Below are 16939 nucleotides of genomic sequence, written 5' to 3'. Positions count from 1 at the left end.
TCTTTGGAGAAATGTCTATTTAGGTCTTCTGCCCATTTCTGGATTGGCTTGTTTATTTCTTTAATATTGAGCTGCGTGAGCTGTTTATATATTTTGGAGATTAATCCTTTGTCCGTTGATTCGTTTGCAAATATTTTCTCCCATTCTGAGGGTTGTCTTTTCGTCTTGTTTATGGTTTCCTTTGCTGTGCAATAGCTTTTCAGTTTCATTAGGTCCCATTTGTTTATTTTTGTTTTTATTTCCATTACTCTAGGAGGTGAATCAAAAAAGATCTTGCTGTGATTTATGTCAAAGAGTGTTCTTCCTATGTTTTCCTCTAAGAGTTTTATAGTGTCCAGTCTTACATTTAGGTCTCGAATCCATTTTGAGTTTATTTTTGTGTATTGTGTTAGGGAGGGTTCTAATTTCATTCTTTTACATGTAACTGTCCAGTTTTCCCATCACCACTTATTGAAGAGACTGTCTTTTCTCCATTGTATATCCTTGCCTCCTTTGTCATAGATTAGTTGACCATAGGTGTGTGGGTTTATATCTGGGCTTTCTGTCCTGTTCTATTGATCTATATTTCTGTTTTTGTGCCAGTACCATATTATCTTCATTACTGTAGCTTTGTAGTATAGTCTGAAGTCAGGGAGTCTGATTCCTCCAGCTCCGCTTTTTTCCCTCAAGACTGCTTTAGCTATTTGGGGTCTTTTGTGTCTCCATACAAATTTTAAGATTTTTTGTTCTAGTTCTGTAAAAAATGCCATTGGTAATTTGATAGGGATTGCATTGTATCTGTAGATTGCTTTGGGTAGTAGAGTCATTTTCACAATATTCTTCCAATCCAAGAACATGGAATATCTCTCCATCTGTTTGTATCATCTTTAATTTCTTTCATCAGTATCTTATAGTTTTCTGCATACAGGTCTTTTGTCTCCCTAGGTAGGTATATTCCTAGGTATTTTATTCTTTTTGCTGCAATGGTAAATGAGAGTGTTTCCTTCAGATTTTTCATCATTAGTGTATAGGAATGCAAGAGATTTCTGTGCATTAATTTTGTATCCTGCAACTTTACCAAATTAATTGATTAGCTCTAGTAGTTTTCTGGTGGCATCTTTACGATTCTTTATGTATAGTATCATGTCATTTGCAAACAGTGACAGTGTTACTTCTTCTTTTCCAATTTCTATTCCTTTTATTTCTTTTTCTCCTCTGATTGCTGTGGCTAGGGCTTCCAAAACTATGTTGAATAATAGCGGTGAGAGTGTCTTGTTCCTGATCTTAGAGGAAATGCTTTCAGTTTTTCACCATTGAGAATGATGTTTGCTGTGTGTTTGTCATATATGGCCTTTATTATGTTGAGGTCGGTTTCCTCTATGCCCACTTTCTGGAGAGTTTTTTTTTTGTTTTTTGTTTTTTGCAGTACGTGGGCCTCTCACTGCCGTGGCCTCTCCCGTTGCGGAGCACAGGCTCCGGATGTGCAGGCTCAGCGGCCATGGCTCACGGGCCCAGCCGCTCCGTGGCATGTGGGATCTTCCCGGACTGGGGCACGAACCCGTGTCCCCTGCATCGGCAGGCGGACTCTCAACCACTGCGCCACCAGGGAAGCCCTGGAGAGTTTTTTATCATAAATTGGTGTTGAATTTTGTCAAAAGCTTTTTCTGCATCTATTGAGATCATCATATGGTTTTTATTCTTAAGTTTGTTAATATGGTGTATCACATTGATTGATTTGCATATATTTAAAAATCCTTACATCCCTGGGATAAATCCCACTTGATCATGGTGTATGATCCTTTTACTGTGCTGTTGGATTCTGTTTGCTAGTATTTTGTTGAGGATTTTTGCATCTATATTCATCAGTGATATTGGTCTGTAATTTTCTTTTTGTAGTATCTTTGTCTGGTTTTGGTATCAGGGTGATGGTGGCCTCATAGAATGAGTTTGGGAGTGTTCCTTCCTCTGCAGTTTTTTGGAAGAGTTTGAGAAGGATGGGTGTTAACTCTTGTCTAAATGTTTGATGGAATTCACCTGTGAAGCCATCTGGTCCTGGACTTTTGTTTGTTAGAAGATCTTTAATCACAGTTTCAACTTCATTACTTGTGATTGGTCTGTTCATATTTTCTATTTCTTCTTGGTTCAGTCTTGGAAGGTTATACCTTTCTAAGAATTTGTGTATTTCTTGCAGGTTATCCATTTTACTGGCATAGAGCTTGTAGTAGTCTCTTAGGATGGTTTGTATTTCTGAGGTGTCTGTTGTAACTTCTCATTTTTCATTTCTAATTTTATTGATTTGAGTCCTCTCCCTCTTTTTCTTGATGAGTCTGGCTAATGGTTTATCAGTTTTGTTTACCTTCTCAAAGAACCAGCTTTTAGTTTTATTGATCTTTGCTATTGTTTTCTTTGTTTTATTTCATTTATTTCTGCTCTGATCTTAATGATTTCTTTCCTTCTGCTAACTATGGGTTTTGTTTGTTCTTCTTTCTCTAGTTCCTTTAGGTGTAAGGTTAGATTGTTTATTTGAGATGTTTGTTGTTTCTTGAGGTAGGCTTGTATAGCTATAAACTTACCTCTTAGAACTGCTTTTGCTGCATCCCATAGGTTTTGGATCATCATGTTTTCATTGTCATTTGTCTCTAGGTATTTTTTGATTTCCTCTTTGATTTCTTCAGTGATCTCTTGGTTATATAGTACCATACTGTTTAGCCTCCATGTGTTTGTATTTTTTACAGTTTTTTCACTGTAATTCATTTCTAATCTCATAACGTTGTGGTCAGAAAAGATGCTTGATATGATTTCAGTTTTCTTAAATTTAGTGAGGCTTGATTTGTGACCCAAGATGTGATCTATCCTGGAGAATGTTCCATGCACACTTGAGAACAAACTGTAATCTGCGGTTTTTGGATGGAATGTCCTATAAATATCAATTAAATCTATCTGGTCTGTTGTGTTATTTAAAGTTTCTGTTTCCTTATTTATTTTCATTTTGGATGATCTGTCCATTGGTGTAAGTGAGGTGTTAAAATCCCCCACTGTTATTGTGTTACTGTTGATTTCCTCTTTTATAGCTGTTAGCAGTTGCCTTATGTATTGAGGTGCTCCTATGTTGGGTGCATATCTATTTATAATTGTTATATCTTCTTCTTGGATTGATCCTTTGATCATTTTGTAGTGTCCTTCCTTGTCTCTTGTAACATTCTTTATTTTAAAGTCTATTTTATCTGATATGAGTATTGCTACTCCAGCTTTCTTTTGATTTCCATTTGCATGGAATATCTTTTTCCATCTCCTCACTTTCAGTCTGTATGTGTCCCTAGGTCTGAAGTGGGTCTCTTGTAGACAGCATATAGATGGGTCTTGTTTTTGTATCCATCCAGCGAGCCTGTGTCTTTTGGTTGGAGCATTTAATCCATTCACATTTAAGGTAATTATCGATATGTATGTTCCTATGACCATTTTATGAATTGTTTTGGGTTTGTTTTGGTAGGTCCTTTTCTTCTGTTGTATCCCACTTAGAGAAGTTCCTTTAGCATTTGTTGTAGAGCTGGTTTGGTAGTGCTGAATTCTCTTAGCTTTTGTTTCTCTGTAAAGCTTTTGATTTCTCCATTGAATCTGAATGAGATCCTTGCTGGGTAGAGTAATCTTGGTTGTAGTTTCTTCCCTTTCATCACTTTACGTATATCATGCCACTCCCTTCTGGCTTGTAGAGTTTCTGCTGAGAAATCAGCTGTTAACCTTATGGGAGTTCCCTTGTATGTTATTTGTTGTTTTTCCCTTGCTGCTTTCAATAATTTTTCTTTGTCTTTAATTTTTGCCAACTTGATTACTATGTGTCTCAGCATGTTTCTCCTTGGGTTTATCCTGTATGGGACTGTCTGCGCTTCCTGGACTCGGGTGGCTATTTCCTTTCCCATGTTAGGGAAGTTTTTGGCTATAATCTGTTCAAATGTTTTCTCTGGTCATTTCTCTCTCTCTTCTCCTTCTGGGACCCCTATAATGCGAATGTTGTTGCGTTTAATGTTGTCCCAGAGGTCTCTCAGGCTGTCTTCATTTCTTTTCATTCTTTTTTCTTTATTCTGTTCTGCAGCAGTGAATTCCACCACTCTGTCTTCCAGGTCACTTATGCGTTCTTCTGCCTCAGTTATTCTCCTATTGATTCCTTCTGGTGTAGTTTTCATTTCAGTTATTGTATTGTTCCTCTCTGTTTGTTTGTTCTTTAATTCTTCTAGATCTTTGTTAAATATTTCTTGCATCTTCTCAATCTTTGCCTCCATTCTTTTTCCGAGGTCCTGGATCATCTTCACTATCATTATTCTGAATTCTTTTTCTGGAAGGTTGCCTATCTCCATTTCATTTAGTTGTTTTTCTGGGGTTTTATCTTGTTCCTTCATCTGGTACATAGCCCTCTGCCTTTTCATCTTGTCTATCTTTCCGTGAATGTGGTTTTTGTTCCATAGGCTGCAGGATTGTAGTTCTTCCTGCTTCTGCTGTCTGCCCTCTGGTGGATGAGCCATCTAAGAGGCTTGTGTAAGTTTCCTGATGGGAGGGACTGGTGGTGGGCAGAGCTGACTAGGGTGAGGTTTCTTAATGGATATGAACAAACTCATTTCAATGTATAATACACAATGGTTTAAACATTCTGAAATTTAATTTATTTTTATTCTAACAACCCATTGTCTAGGATAATTTTCAGGAAGACCCAATACAGATGTCTATGATCATCTGTAACTGTCTGAAGGAGGAAAGAAAGATCTTGGAAAATGCCCAGAGATTCAATCAGGTACTTTTTTCCTAATTGAACACAAAGGATAATAAAGAAATAAAAACTCATTCATTCATCCAACATGTACTACTGAGGCCCTGTTTCAGGGCAATGGTGACTAGCCCTCTGATTTTTTAGCCCCAAGAAGTGGGGGAAAACAGATGTAGAGATTTTGAAAGGACCCCAATCTAATGGAAGTCATCCTAGTGAGGGAGGGAGACAACACAAAACAAAATCTTTTCAGATAGTGATTGTTGCTATGAAGATAGTAAAGCAGGATACTGTGTGGACAGTAGTGGAGTGTCAGGTTGTTTCTTTAGATCAGGGTCAGGGACACCTCTGGGGTGTTGGGGCAGGAAAGGAAGCAGAAGACAGTGGGCTCTTGCAGCAGACTGAAGGAGCGGAGGGGAAGTGCCTGAGGTAGAGGTGCAGTCAGTGGAGGTGGGAAGAAGTGGACAGATTCCGTTATGTTCTGGATGTGGTACCAGTAGGTCTTATACTGAAGGATCAGATGTGAGAGTGAGAAGGAGCCAAGAGTAGAGGGTGAGTCTGATTTGTGACTTGCGTTTCTTAGAGATACTGTTTACTGAGCTGGGGAAGACAGTTTATTAAAAATTCAATAAACTAGGAGTTGATGGATACCTCCTTAACCTATTAAAATATACATCTCCTGCTTCTAAAGCAGTATCTTACTTCACGGACAAAACATCAGTAAGTCAGAACCACGGCAAGGATGTCCACTGTTTCCACTGCTGCTTAGCATTGTATTAGTGGTATTGCAGTTGACAAGAGGAAGCCATTAGAAGCATAAGAATTAAAAACGACATCATAAATATATCGGCTTTCCCTCAGTTAATTCATAATTTTAATGTGATCCCGATAAAAATAACAAATTGTTTTCTGGCTGTCAAGGATGAAGACTAACTATACCCACTGCATCTGGGATGGTATTCATTATTATTTTATAGGAGCAGATATTCATTGAAGTCCTTAATGGCAGTACTGTTCAATTTTTTAATGTTTTTTAAAAATTAATTTTTATTTAAATATAGTTGATTTACAATGTGTTAGTTTCAAGTGTTCAAGTGTACAGCAAAGTGATTCAGTTATGTACACACACACACACACACACACACACACACACACATACACATACTTTTTTAGATTCTTTTCCATTATAGGTTATTACAAGGTATTGAGTATAATTCCCTGTGTTATACATTTAGGTACTTGCTTGTTATCTGTTTTAAATATAGTTATATATGTTAATCCCATACTCCTAATTTACCCCTCCCCCGACCTTTCCCCTCTGGTAACCATAAATTTGCTTTCTATGTCTGTGAGTCTATTTCTGTTTTGTAAATAAGCTCATTTGCATCATTGTTTTAGATTCTACATACAAGCGATATCATATGATATTTGTCTTTCTCTGTACTGTTCAATTTTGATATAACTCTGCATTATCTGGAATCTTGTCAAAATGGGGTTTCTGATTCAGTAATCAGATTAGGACCTGAAATTCTGCATTTCCAACAAGCTCCCGGGTGGTAAGATGCTGCTTGTCTGGGGACCACACTGTGAATTGCATGGCTTTGAGACAAATGAGTACAGGGCTAATAAGAATAATGTTGTCTACGGAATTTGAGAAACTAAAATAACTTCCTGTGTGGTCCCATGCAACTGTATGAACTAATGGAAAATTCCAGAAATACTATTTATTTTAGGCATGAACTGAGCCTGGTTTTTCTGTAGGCTTGTTAACAGTTCACCAGTATTTTCCGGGGCCTTGGGAACTGAGCTTTTCTTGTGCACACTCATGTGGGAGGCCTGCAGGAGGTTTTGGAAGGTCCGGGAGTTAGGTGGGGCACGGGGTAGACTTGACTTTGGAGCATAACCAGCAGGTAAATAGGACAGAGGAAGTAATGGCTGTTAACTGTGTACCTTCCATTACAGGCTCAGGCAGGGAATATTCAGACCACTGTAATGTTAGACAAACAGCAGGAGCTTGACAGCAGAGTCAGAAATGTGAAGGACAAAGTTATGGTGAGTATTTAGTAAATGTATACATCTTCTTTGTAACTTTTTGTAGAGGAAAAAAGGTTTCAATTGCTCTAGTGTAAGCATTGTGACTGATTTCAGGCTTTTAAGTAGTTGAGAAGAAAAGTTTCGCTCAAGTTCGAAACCCTAAGTAAACAAATTGGTGAAACCAATGAGCAGATAGACATTTTTGGCCCCTGTTACAACTTGCAAACATTGAGCTTATCTTTTCCTTCCTTGCAAGATTGTGCAGTAACTGTTGACTTTGCCCTATCACCCAGTAAACTAGCTGTTGCTGCTCTAAATAGCCCTTTATGTCTGCACCTTTCAAATGGGGGTGTGTCTGGGGTTACATAGAGTCCTAGGATAAACATAGTCTTCCTCAAGCACCTGTTTTATTCTAAGACTTGGAAGGGGAACAAAAACATCTCAAACAAGGAAATTCTGATGTATTTCTGATTAGAATAAAATATCCACAATAACTTTAAGATAAAACTTGCCAGACATTTATGGAGGTGGTGCCCTTGGTGGTATGTGTTCACTCCCTTCCACTGTGGGTGCTGTTTGGGGGAAAGGGTGAGGAGTCCAGCCTTGCCCTGGGCCCGTATCTGTGGAAACGGCCTTTCTGCTGAGGGGCCGGCTCTCCTGTGGGCCTCTGGGTCACACCAGCGCGGCCTTGACTTTGTGCTTCAGACGGCATGTTGCCAGACTCCAGGTCTACTTCATTAAAGTAGACATCAAGTGGCCCAGTCCAGAAATAGCTATATATTTTCTTTCATAAAAAGGTTATCATATACTACCTAAGGAGATATAAGTTATTTCATACGTGTGATTAGAATTTTGCAAGTCTAATCCATCTTTGAGGGAGCAGGATTGCATCCATGGTTTTCTGGGTCCTATAGTACCAGTAATCTGTCTCCTAAAGTCTTTGTCCTAAGTATGGTGGAAATCTTGTTTCTGTCTTTACTTGTAGTGTATAGAGCATGAAATCAAGACCCTAGAAGATTTACAGGATGAATATGACTTTAAATGTAAAACCTTGCAGAACAGAGGTAAGAGTTAACATTTAAAGCAGTGTCCATTGCCTGTAATTTTTTCTACCTACACTAGATAACAAAGGCAGATACTCCTTCATATTTACCAAACAGTTTAAGACTCTGAATTGCTAGTCTTGGCTTCTTGGTGACCCAGGCCAGGGTTTTTCAACCTCAGTACTATTGACATTTTGGGGCCGATAACTGTTTTGGGGGTTGTCCTGTGCATTGTAGGATGTTTAGCAGCATCCCTGACTTCTGCCCACCAGGTGGCAGTAGAGCTATCCCCAGTGGTGGTCCCCAGTGGTGACAGCCAAAACTGTCTCCAAACATTGCCAAGTGATCCCTGGGGGGCAAAATCGCCCCCAGTTAATACATCCTGGTTACGTGCTATTCACTCTACTTACTGTGCCTAGCCCACTGATGGACATAGACGGATATGTGTGTGGGGTTCCCCTGCCCTAATAACTGAAGTTCCTCCAAATATTCCAGCTCCATTTGTATACTCCACAGGGGAAGTTCAGCATTTTTCACATGTTTTAAAGCAGTTTCGCTCGGATTTTGTTGTTGTTGCTCATTTTTAATGATGACAGGACGTCCACTGAAAATAATCCAGAAGTGTGCATTGTGTAGAACAAGCAGGGTGCTGCTGGAACCCTAGCAATCCTTTGGAGGATACCATGGTAGAATGGAGAGATTATTAGTAAGAATTTGAATAAAAGTATGAGAGAAAGAAACCTCAATTACAGTTTCCTAATTGTCTGCTTCAAGCCACAGAGATGCTTTGTATCAATTATTTTTTAACTGAGGTTGTGAATTTTGTCACTTATATTCATTTAGGTAATATTCTGACAGTGCCTTAAGAACCAGACAGTACTGTTTCCCGTTTATGTGAGTCACTGTAAACAAGGACTTTGTTTCAGTGTATCCGGTTTTTGTACTTAGGCCATTTTTACCGTTTTGTTCAGCAATGATTGAAGAAAAACCAAGCTTTGACGTATCTCCAGATAGCGTTTGGATCGTATTTTTCCTAAATGGATGTAAATCTTGGCTTCAGTTGGTTTTGTCTTCTTTTATATTTATATTTATCTGCTGTCTCTCCCAATGCACAGAACATGAAACCAATGGTGTGGCAAAGAATGATCAGAAACAGGAACAGATGTTACTCCAGAAGATGTATTTAATGCTTGACAATAAGAGAAAGGTAGTGATTCACTTTCCAGAATAACATGTCGCTTTTGTCACAGACTGTAAATAATGGACTTGAAGTTTGGAATAGAGGCAAAATTATTTTTATAACCATTTCACTTAGAGCAACCCAGTTGAGATGAAAGAATAAAATTCAGTGATTAAAGATGAGTTTATTTCGCTTTGTCTCTTTCTCTCCCTTTAGGAAGTAGTTCACAAAATAATAGAGTTGTTGAATGCCACCGAACTTACCCAGAAAGCCCTGATTAATGATGAACTTGTGGAATGGAAGCGGAGACAGCAGAGTGCCTGTATCGGGGGACCCCCCAATGCTTGCCTTGATCAGCTGCAGAACTGGTAAGATTCTCCGAAGCAGAACATTGGCAGCTGACTGGCTAACCATATAAACTCGTAAAGTGCACGTTCCAGCTGTGTTAGTTGAATGGACTCTGTCAAACCTTTGGTTTAGAGTTTGATGTAGTCCAACTGCTTCTTGGCCTGGAAACACTTGAAAAGCACAGTGTTAATCACACCTGTGGCCACGTTCAGCCACATCCTGCATGGTTTGGAGGACTCCTCTCCCTGCTGTATGTGTACCGTGGGACATGTCATTTGTGCCAACACACCAGTGACATGGTCATCACACAACACAGTTAACAACTTGAGTCCCAAGGTTTTAAAAACAAAAGGGCATTTTACAGGCTTACGTGAAATAATAGTTTGTGGGCCATACATTTCAGTCATCCGTCTAGTAAATACTTATGAAATGCTGTATGCCAGGCACTGGGCTAGGACCTGGGACACAAGGTGAATGATTCTTGGTCGTTGCCAGTAAGGAGCTCTCAGTGTGGAGGCGGGAGATGGGCGTGGTAATAACTGTTCAGTGAAAGGTTGCCAGGGCTCCAACGGAGACCATCCAGAGTTCACGGAGGATGAAGGAAGGAGTCACCAGGAAAGATTAATGAGACAAAGTGGTCTTGCACGGATTCGAGAGTGAATAGGAAAACTTCATGTAGACCAGGAAGGAGAAGAGTGTGGATGGGGCAGAGGGGAGGGGAGGCTGGCATGAGCTGGGGCCCGCAGGTCTCATGTTGGATGGCTAGAGAGTCGGGTGCCAGAGAGGGAAGGAAGAAAGTGGAGCTGGCAAGAGGCTGGAGCCTGGTCACGGAGGTTCCCATACTGTGCTGGGAACTCCGGGATTTTACCCGGTGGATACTGGTGAGCCGGGCAAGCCTTTTATTTAAGTGGAGGTTCATTTCTCTGATTTTTTATTTAGGTCACTCTGGCTGAAGCCTGAGGATAGAATAGAGACAGAAAGGCCAGTTGGTCTGCTCTGAGTTTATTAGCGTAGTCCAGGGGAGGGCTGACAGAACTGAGCAGAGGGGATGGAAGCAGTAGAATCAGTGGGTAGGAGCGGGGGGTGGCCTGGAACAGTTCTGAAGGGCCCAAGGACCAGAGACCTCATGAGATTACTTTCTGGATTGCTGTTTTTAAAAATTCACAATAGTCAGCCATTTATTTTTATTCTGTGAGTTGCCATTCCATATCCCAGTTTTTTGTGGATAGGAATGAAGCTCCCCAGCCCAGTGTGTCCCCGTGAGCCTTGTGAGATGCTGACCTCCGAGCCCCCCAGGTGCCCAGCGAGGCCCCCTGCTGTCTGGGGCCCCCATGGTCACCTTAGGCCACAAGGAGCCTCCTGCAGAGATGTGAATACCCCTCAGTACCCCCAGCTGTGTGGTACAAGGATAGTTGGCATTTTCCTGTGTGTCGTGGCCTGAACAAGGTTGGGAATCACCGGGTTAGAATCCCTCTGGAACTCACCCACCCACCGTTATCCTGCCTCTCATTTCATGGCCATGGGCTGTGCTCCTGGTGCTTCGAACTGGATTCAAGGAATGCAAACACCGAGTGAAGGAGATGTTTTTCACTGGGGAATAGAGGTTCTTCTGTCATTCCTCCAGGCCAGTAAAATGAACTTCCACAGCCTGACGCAGCTCGGAGGCTGCATCGCCTTTGGTGGTTTCCTGTCAGGACGGAGGAACCTGAAAGCAGTCACTAGGTTTTCTCCTTAGTTTATGCATATATTTTGAGTGTCTAGGTTGCGCACATTGCCTTCTCCTTTCAGTTCAGTGACACAGTCACCTCTGTTCCCTCGTATCCTCCTAACCCGGCCTGCATCCCCTCTTGGCCTTGCTTCCTCAGCGTCCAGGCTGCTCTCTTGCTCCTCTCTGCACAGTGTCACTGCCCTGATAGAAAGATCTGCAGGGGCCCCTCACTGCTCCACACATCACTGCCCACAGCATCTGCCTTGTCGTGTCCCCTGCCTCTGTCCCCCCTGCACCTTTGCCCTGTCCCTTTAGGTCCCAATTATCTCACAGCTCAATTGAAGTCACAGATTCCCTAGCAGCCTCCACCCCTACCCATTTCTCCTTAGGGCCATCTCAGTGGGATGCAGTTTTTTAATCTGGGCTGTAATCGTTCATGCATATTAGTTTTTTCACACAAATCAGGTTTGTTCTGTTTCTCCCTGCACTTCAGAGCTGGGCAGATAACGTCGTGTGTTGTCTGTAAAAAGTACTTGTTGGTTTCCGTGATTCTGTTTAATCCAGGCTGCTTTCTGATGGAGACCCCTGTGGCTTGTACCTTCCCAGGTTCACCATAGTGGCAGAGAGTCTGCAGCAGGTTCGTCAGCAGCTTAAAAAGCTTGAGGAGTTGGAACAGAAATACACCTATGAACATGACCCTATCACAAAAAACAAACAAGCGTTATGGGACCGCACCTTCAGCCTCTTCCAGCAGCTCATTCAGAGGTAACTTGAGGGAGATGTTTTTGCACTTTTTGCAATTATTTTACCCAGAGGAAAATTTTTCTGGTAATTCAGATAATTTAGAAGGGTTTAATAGGTTATGTAAAATTTTTTATGGCTTCCCCGAATCAGGTCTTCCCGAATTCCTTGCTTATGTCGTTGGCCTGTCATTCTTGTGACCGTTTAGACGGGTTACCAGTCTCCTTCCCCGTGGCCAGTCTGTGACGAGACCTGTCTAGTCTAACCTGATGATATTTGTCCTCTCTTTCCTATTCCATGGTCTCATCACATTTCAAGCTCTCAAATCCTCTCTATTGACCTGTTGGCGTGGTAGCCTCCCAAATGGTCCCTCCCAAGCCCCTTCCTCCCTGTCCCTGTGACCCTGTGCTCTCCCAGAGCACAGTTCAATCAGGTTTTTTGCCACCTGCTGATCTCAGGGGAGCCCCGCATGCAGTCACCCAAGCCGCACCTGCACAGCCTGGCCCTCACTAGCCACTCCAGAATTAGCTTCTATACATGCCCCATTTCCAGGCAGACTTGACTTCGTGCCTACCCTGGATATTTGCTTCTCCATTCCTCTCCCAACAGTATTTTCTCTGCCTCAGAGCTTTCTTCTCTTGTACCTCATTTCGAAGCTGCATCCTGAACGTTTCACCTTATATCTCATCATGAAATCTTCCCAGAGTTCCCAGGCAGATGTTGTCTCCCTTCCAGATCTGCATAGTTCATTCTTTATTTTTCTCCCATTCTGGATTTTATTATATCATTGTCTGTGTATTTCTGTTTTCTTTGTTGTAAATTGAAAGGTCCTAGTAGACAGAGATGTGCCTTTGTCATCTTCTTCCCCCACCAGGGCCTTACATAGTACCTTGCCCATGGGTAGGTGTTTCAGATATGCTTAGTAGGTAAACAAATGGCACTAAGTAGAATTCATATTGTAAATTTTTTTTTTTTTTTTGCGGTCCGCAGGCCTCTCACTGTTGTGGCCTCTCCCGTTGCGGAGCACAGGCTCCGGACGCGCAGGCTTAGCGGCCATGGCTCACGGGCCCAGCCGCTCCACGGCATGTTGGATCTTCCCGGACTGGGGCACGAACCCGTGTCCCCTGCATCGGCAGGCGGACTCTCAACCACTGTGCCACCAGGGAAGAAGCCCCATATTGCAATTTTTTAAATGCTAATGTAATTAAAATGTCTTTGGTTCCCTGTGGCTAATGTCCAAACAGGAATGCCTAGATGTTGGATTTTGAAATAATCGAGGACATTTACTTGGGTTTTAGAATGCAAATTTCATTTTTTTTTTAAATTAAATTTAATGTTTGGAAATGTTTATTAGATAATAAATATTACTAAACAATTTTAAAATCAGTTTTCCAAAGGATGTTAAAATGTCAGTCTCAAATTATGGTGGTAAGCAATATGGTACATGGTTCACTTTCAACTGTAGTAAAATTTATTTTTATCTTGTTTTTATTTTTTTATTTATTTATTTTTGGCCATGCCACGAGCATGTGGAATCTTAGCTCCTTGACCTGGGATTGAACCCATGCCCCCTGCAGTGGAAGCACGGAGTCCTAACCACTGGACCACCAGGGACTTCCCTATTTTTATTTTTAAATTGAGATGTTATTGACATATAACCTTGTATTAGTTTCAGATGTACAACATAATGATTTGGTATTTGTATATATTGTGAAATGATCACCACACTAAGTCTAATTAGCAAATTTGATTCTTAAATTTGTAAATGAACAGAATCCCATTCAGAATTTTCATTGTTGAAGAGTATCACAGTTCACTGCAGTTACTATGATTTTGTTGAGTGCAATAGATTTGGGGATTTCTTTACTGACTAGAAAACCTCACTTTATTCATCCAATTTGTTAGAATCTTTCAAACTTTTTTTTAGCTTGTGCCCTCTAACCCCCTCTCCTCTTTAGGGAAAATAACCTTTTACTGCCTCAGCATTAATGGAAATGCTAATTTACCCTTTGCTGGGAATTTACAGCTCATTTGTGGTGGAAAGACAGCCCTGCATGCCAACTCATCCTCAGAGGCCATTGGTCCTGAAGACTGGAGTACAATTCACTGTGAAGTTGAGGTAATAAAGAAAAGACCCTGCACCTCCTATCACAAAGTTTGCACCCCAGCTTCCTTTCACAACACTGTTATATATGGTGCTTTAGAGGAAGTAATTTTGCAGTAGGCATTTTAATATGAATTCTTATTTAGAATATCTAAGAGTCTTGTCTTTTCTATTCAGACTAGAAATATAAGAGATATGTGTGTAAACACACAAACACACACACACACCTGATTTTTTTCCAGTTATAGATGTAATGAATGTTTACTGTAAATAGGAATTCAAAATTGCAGAACTGCATATAGTAGAGAGTAGAAGTTCCCAGCAGCCTCATCCCCTCTTGAGCATAAACTCATAACCTGAGCTTTACATTCCCTCCAAAATGTATGCAGTGTGTGTGAATGTGGACTTATGACAGGTACATTTTTCTGCTGAGTGTGTTCATAGCTTTCCTCAGATTTCTCAAAGTTGTATGTGATCTAAATATCTGTAGACCACCATGGTAAACAGCCTGGTGTCAGTCCTCCCAGAATTTTGCCCATGTCTACATAAATATATAAATAAATACATTGTACTTATACATATTTTTTTCATGCATAGACACACAAATATATATGACATACAGTGTTTCATTTTTAGAAACGAGGGTTCTGCTGTCTGTTTTTTGGCAGCCTGTTTTTCTCCTTCATAATAAGTTATGGAAGTGTTCCCATGTTAGAACGTACAGCTTTTACAGCTTTACTTTCTTCCGTTGCACGGCTGCATTCATTTAGCTCTTCCTCCGCTGGTGAGCAGCTGGACTCAGAAGAGCTGCACTTGCCGTCAGAGTTGGCCCTCGTCCTTTTTTCCAGGGTGCTGCTGAGTTAGGTCCACAGGTGCTGCCTGTTGGCTGCCAGTGAACAGCACCACGCTTTAGCACCCGTGAGGTCCCAGAACTCACAGCTGGCAGGAGGAGAAATCTAATCCCATCATCTGCTTCACTAAAGGGAGCCAACCAGTGAGGGGCTTCTTCCCCAGCTCTCCAGCTCATCAGAGCAGAGCACACCTGATTCTTAGCCCACGGCTCCTTCCATCTTTCCACACTGCCCTGGGGTGATTATAGAGGTGACCTTCACTTTCCTGATTATGGGTGATAGTTTTTATTTTCTCCCAGCAGAATAAGCATTAGATACAAGTTTTAGTAAAGGGCAGTGTTTGCTATTTTTAGCCCCAAATAGAAATTTTGATAAAACTCAGCATTGGCGAGGCGATACGGGGAAGCAGATACCCTCACTAATGTTTGGTGGGAATATAAAATCAGTGCTGCTGTGTGTCAGAACTTAATATTACAGTTTTGTCCCAGCAGTTTCACAGCTAGGAATTTCTCCTACAAATACACTTTAAAAACATCCAAGTAGACGTACACGGATGTCACTTCCATTGTTTGTAATAACCAAAAACTGCATGAGGTGGGTGGGGGTTATTGAAATGTTCATCAGTAGGGAATTGGCATGATAAATAAATGGTAACAGATAATTTTTAAAAGTAATTATGACTTTTTTCTTTTCAGATTGTTGGTGAAATTGCAAGAGCTGAATTATAACTTGAAAGTCAAAGTCTTATTTGATAAGTAAGATATCTTTAATATTATCTAAGATACACGTACTGTTGAAATTGCTGGTTTTGTTAACTAAACATAGACTTTTGCACTGGGGCTGTTTGTAAGTGATCCCAGCACATTTAAATTGATAGCTCCTGTTCTGGATGTTGGGAGCATCCCCTAGAGCTGGTATCAATGTGCTTGTGCCTTTTTAGACTATAAGTGAACAAAAGAATGAGTGCATTTTATGCATATGAGCTTGTAATGATCAAGTCTCCAAGCAGCTACCACCCCTCCTCCTAGGCCAGCCCTAGAGGAAGGGCCCTTGATCAAACTCCAGGCCACCATGATTCTGCAGCCAGTGTGGACTTGTTTCTGGAGTGAAGCTGACAGCATTTTGGGGGGCCTGTGTGGAGCCTGCTGGCCTCACACTTGTCTCTTCTGGGCAGTAAGAACCCAGGAATGGGCAGCATCTCTCATGGGGTCTAAATGGAGCAGGCCCATCCTGTTTTGTCCTTAGTCCCTGGACCTGAACTATCAGTGACCTAAGCACTTACATTAAGGAACAAGATGGCTTAGCCCCTGCCATCCCCTCCCTGATATATTTAATGCTTTTGTTGGTGTGTGTAACATTCTGGTTTACCAAGTTTCAAAACCATTTATGATAATCCAAGTCATTTTCCTCTGGCTTTTTGTCTCTTTCCATTCCTGTAACTATAGCCTTCTTTGTAGCATAGTCTGTGCCTTTGCTTTTCTCCCATCATCTTTGGTTTCTCTGTGTATCAGTTAGCTTTTGCTGCATAAAAACCCCAAAACTTAGTGGCTTAAACTCTAAAACTTACTAATTTCTCTTATGCTGTGGGCTGTGTGTGGTCCTTCTGGTCTGGGCTGGCTTGGTTGTTGCTGGGTGGTCTAGCATGGCCTTGTATGTGTCTGTCTCTGCTGGGATAACTGGGCCCTTCTCTGTTGGGCCCTCAAAGAGGTCAGCCTCTTTCTCATACGGCAGCAGTGTTCCAAGTGGATCAGAGCAGCAGCGTGCTGGGCCTGTTAGGCTAGACTTGGAACTTGTTCGACACCACTCCCGTCCATTGTGTGGGGAAAAGCAAGTCAAAGTCCCCTGAGATTCAAGGGACAGGGAAATACATTCTGCCTCTTGAAAAGAAAAGCTGCAGAGGTTTTGTGGCCACTACAGTTTACCACACTCTACTTAACTCAGTCTCTCTTTCGGTTTTTTCTTGCTCTTTTGTCTTTTCTGTCTGTTCCAGTTCTGAGTTTTCTTCTTAGCTTTGACAAGGTAGCTTTGTATCACACTATTTCTTTTATTGTGAATTTTCTTTTTTTGCACAAAATGTGGGTATATTTAATGCTACTGAACTGCATGCTTAAAATACTTAAAATAATAAATTTTCTGTTATGTATATTTTACCACAATTTAAAAAACTGAGATGCCACACTGGAGAAACTCAAGTT

General features: G+C 41.2%; 1 protein-coding gene across 4 annotated transcripts in view; it reads left to right on the top strand.

Annotated features, from left to right (window-relative positions):
• STAT1 (signal transducer and activator of transcription 1) overlaps positions 1-16939 on the top strand; it is a 41057-nt gene that overhangs the window by 6326 nt on the left and 17792 nt on the right. For all 4 annotated transcript variants that reach the window (XR_007478336.1, XM_049712143.1, XM_004276944.4 and 1 more), the window contains exons 5-12: positions 4664-4762; positions 6698-6787; positions 7755-7833; positions 8928-9019; positions 9209-9360; positions 11655-11813; positions 13816-13908; positions 15440-15499. Coding sequence is in view for 3 of the 4 variants with exons in the window: in XM_049712143.1 (XP_049568100.1) it covers positions 4664-4762; positions 6698-6787; positions 7755-7833; positions 8928-9019; positions 9209-9360; positions 11655-11813; positions 13816-13908; positions 15440-15499 (824 nt within the window). In the remaining variant the exon portion in view is untranslated. The remainder of the gene's footprint in view (positions 1-4663; positions 4763-6697; positions 6788-7754; positions 7834-8927; positions 9020-9208; positions 9361-11654; positions 11814-13815; positions 13909-15439; positions 15500-16939) is intronic.

This window comes from Orcinus orca, chromosome 7 (genome assembly GCF_937001465.1).
Source record: "Orcinus orca chromosome 7, mOrcOrc1.1, whole genome shotgun sequence".
Classification (NCBI taxonomy): Eukaryota; Metazoa; Chordata; class Mammalia; order Artiodactyla; family Delphinidae; genus Orcinus; species Orcinus orca.
The sequence above is the reverse complement of the archived record's forward strand: the minus strand, read 5'-3'. Positions and strand labels throughout refer to the sequence as shown.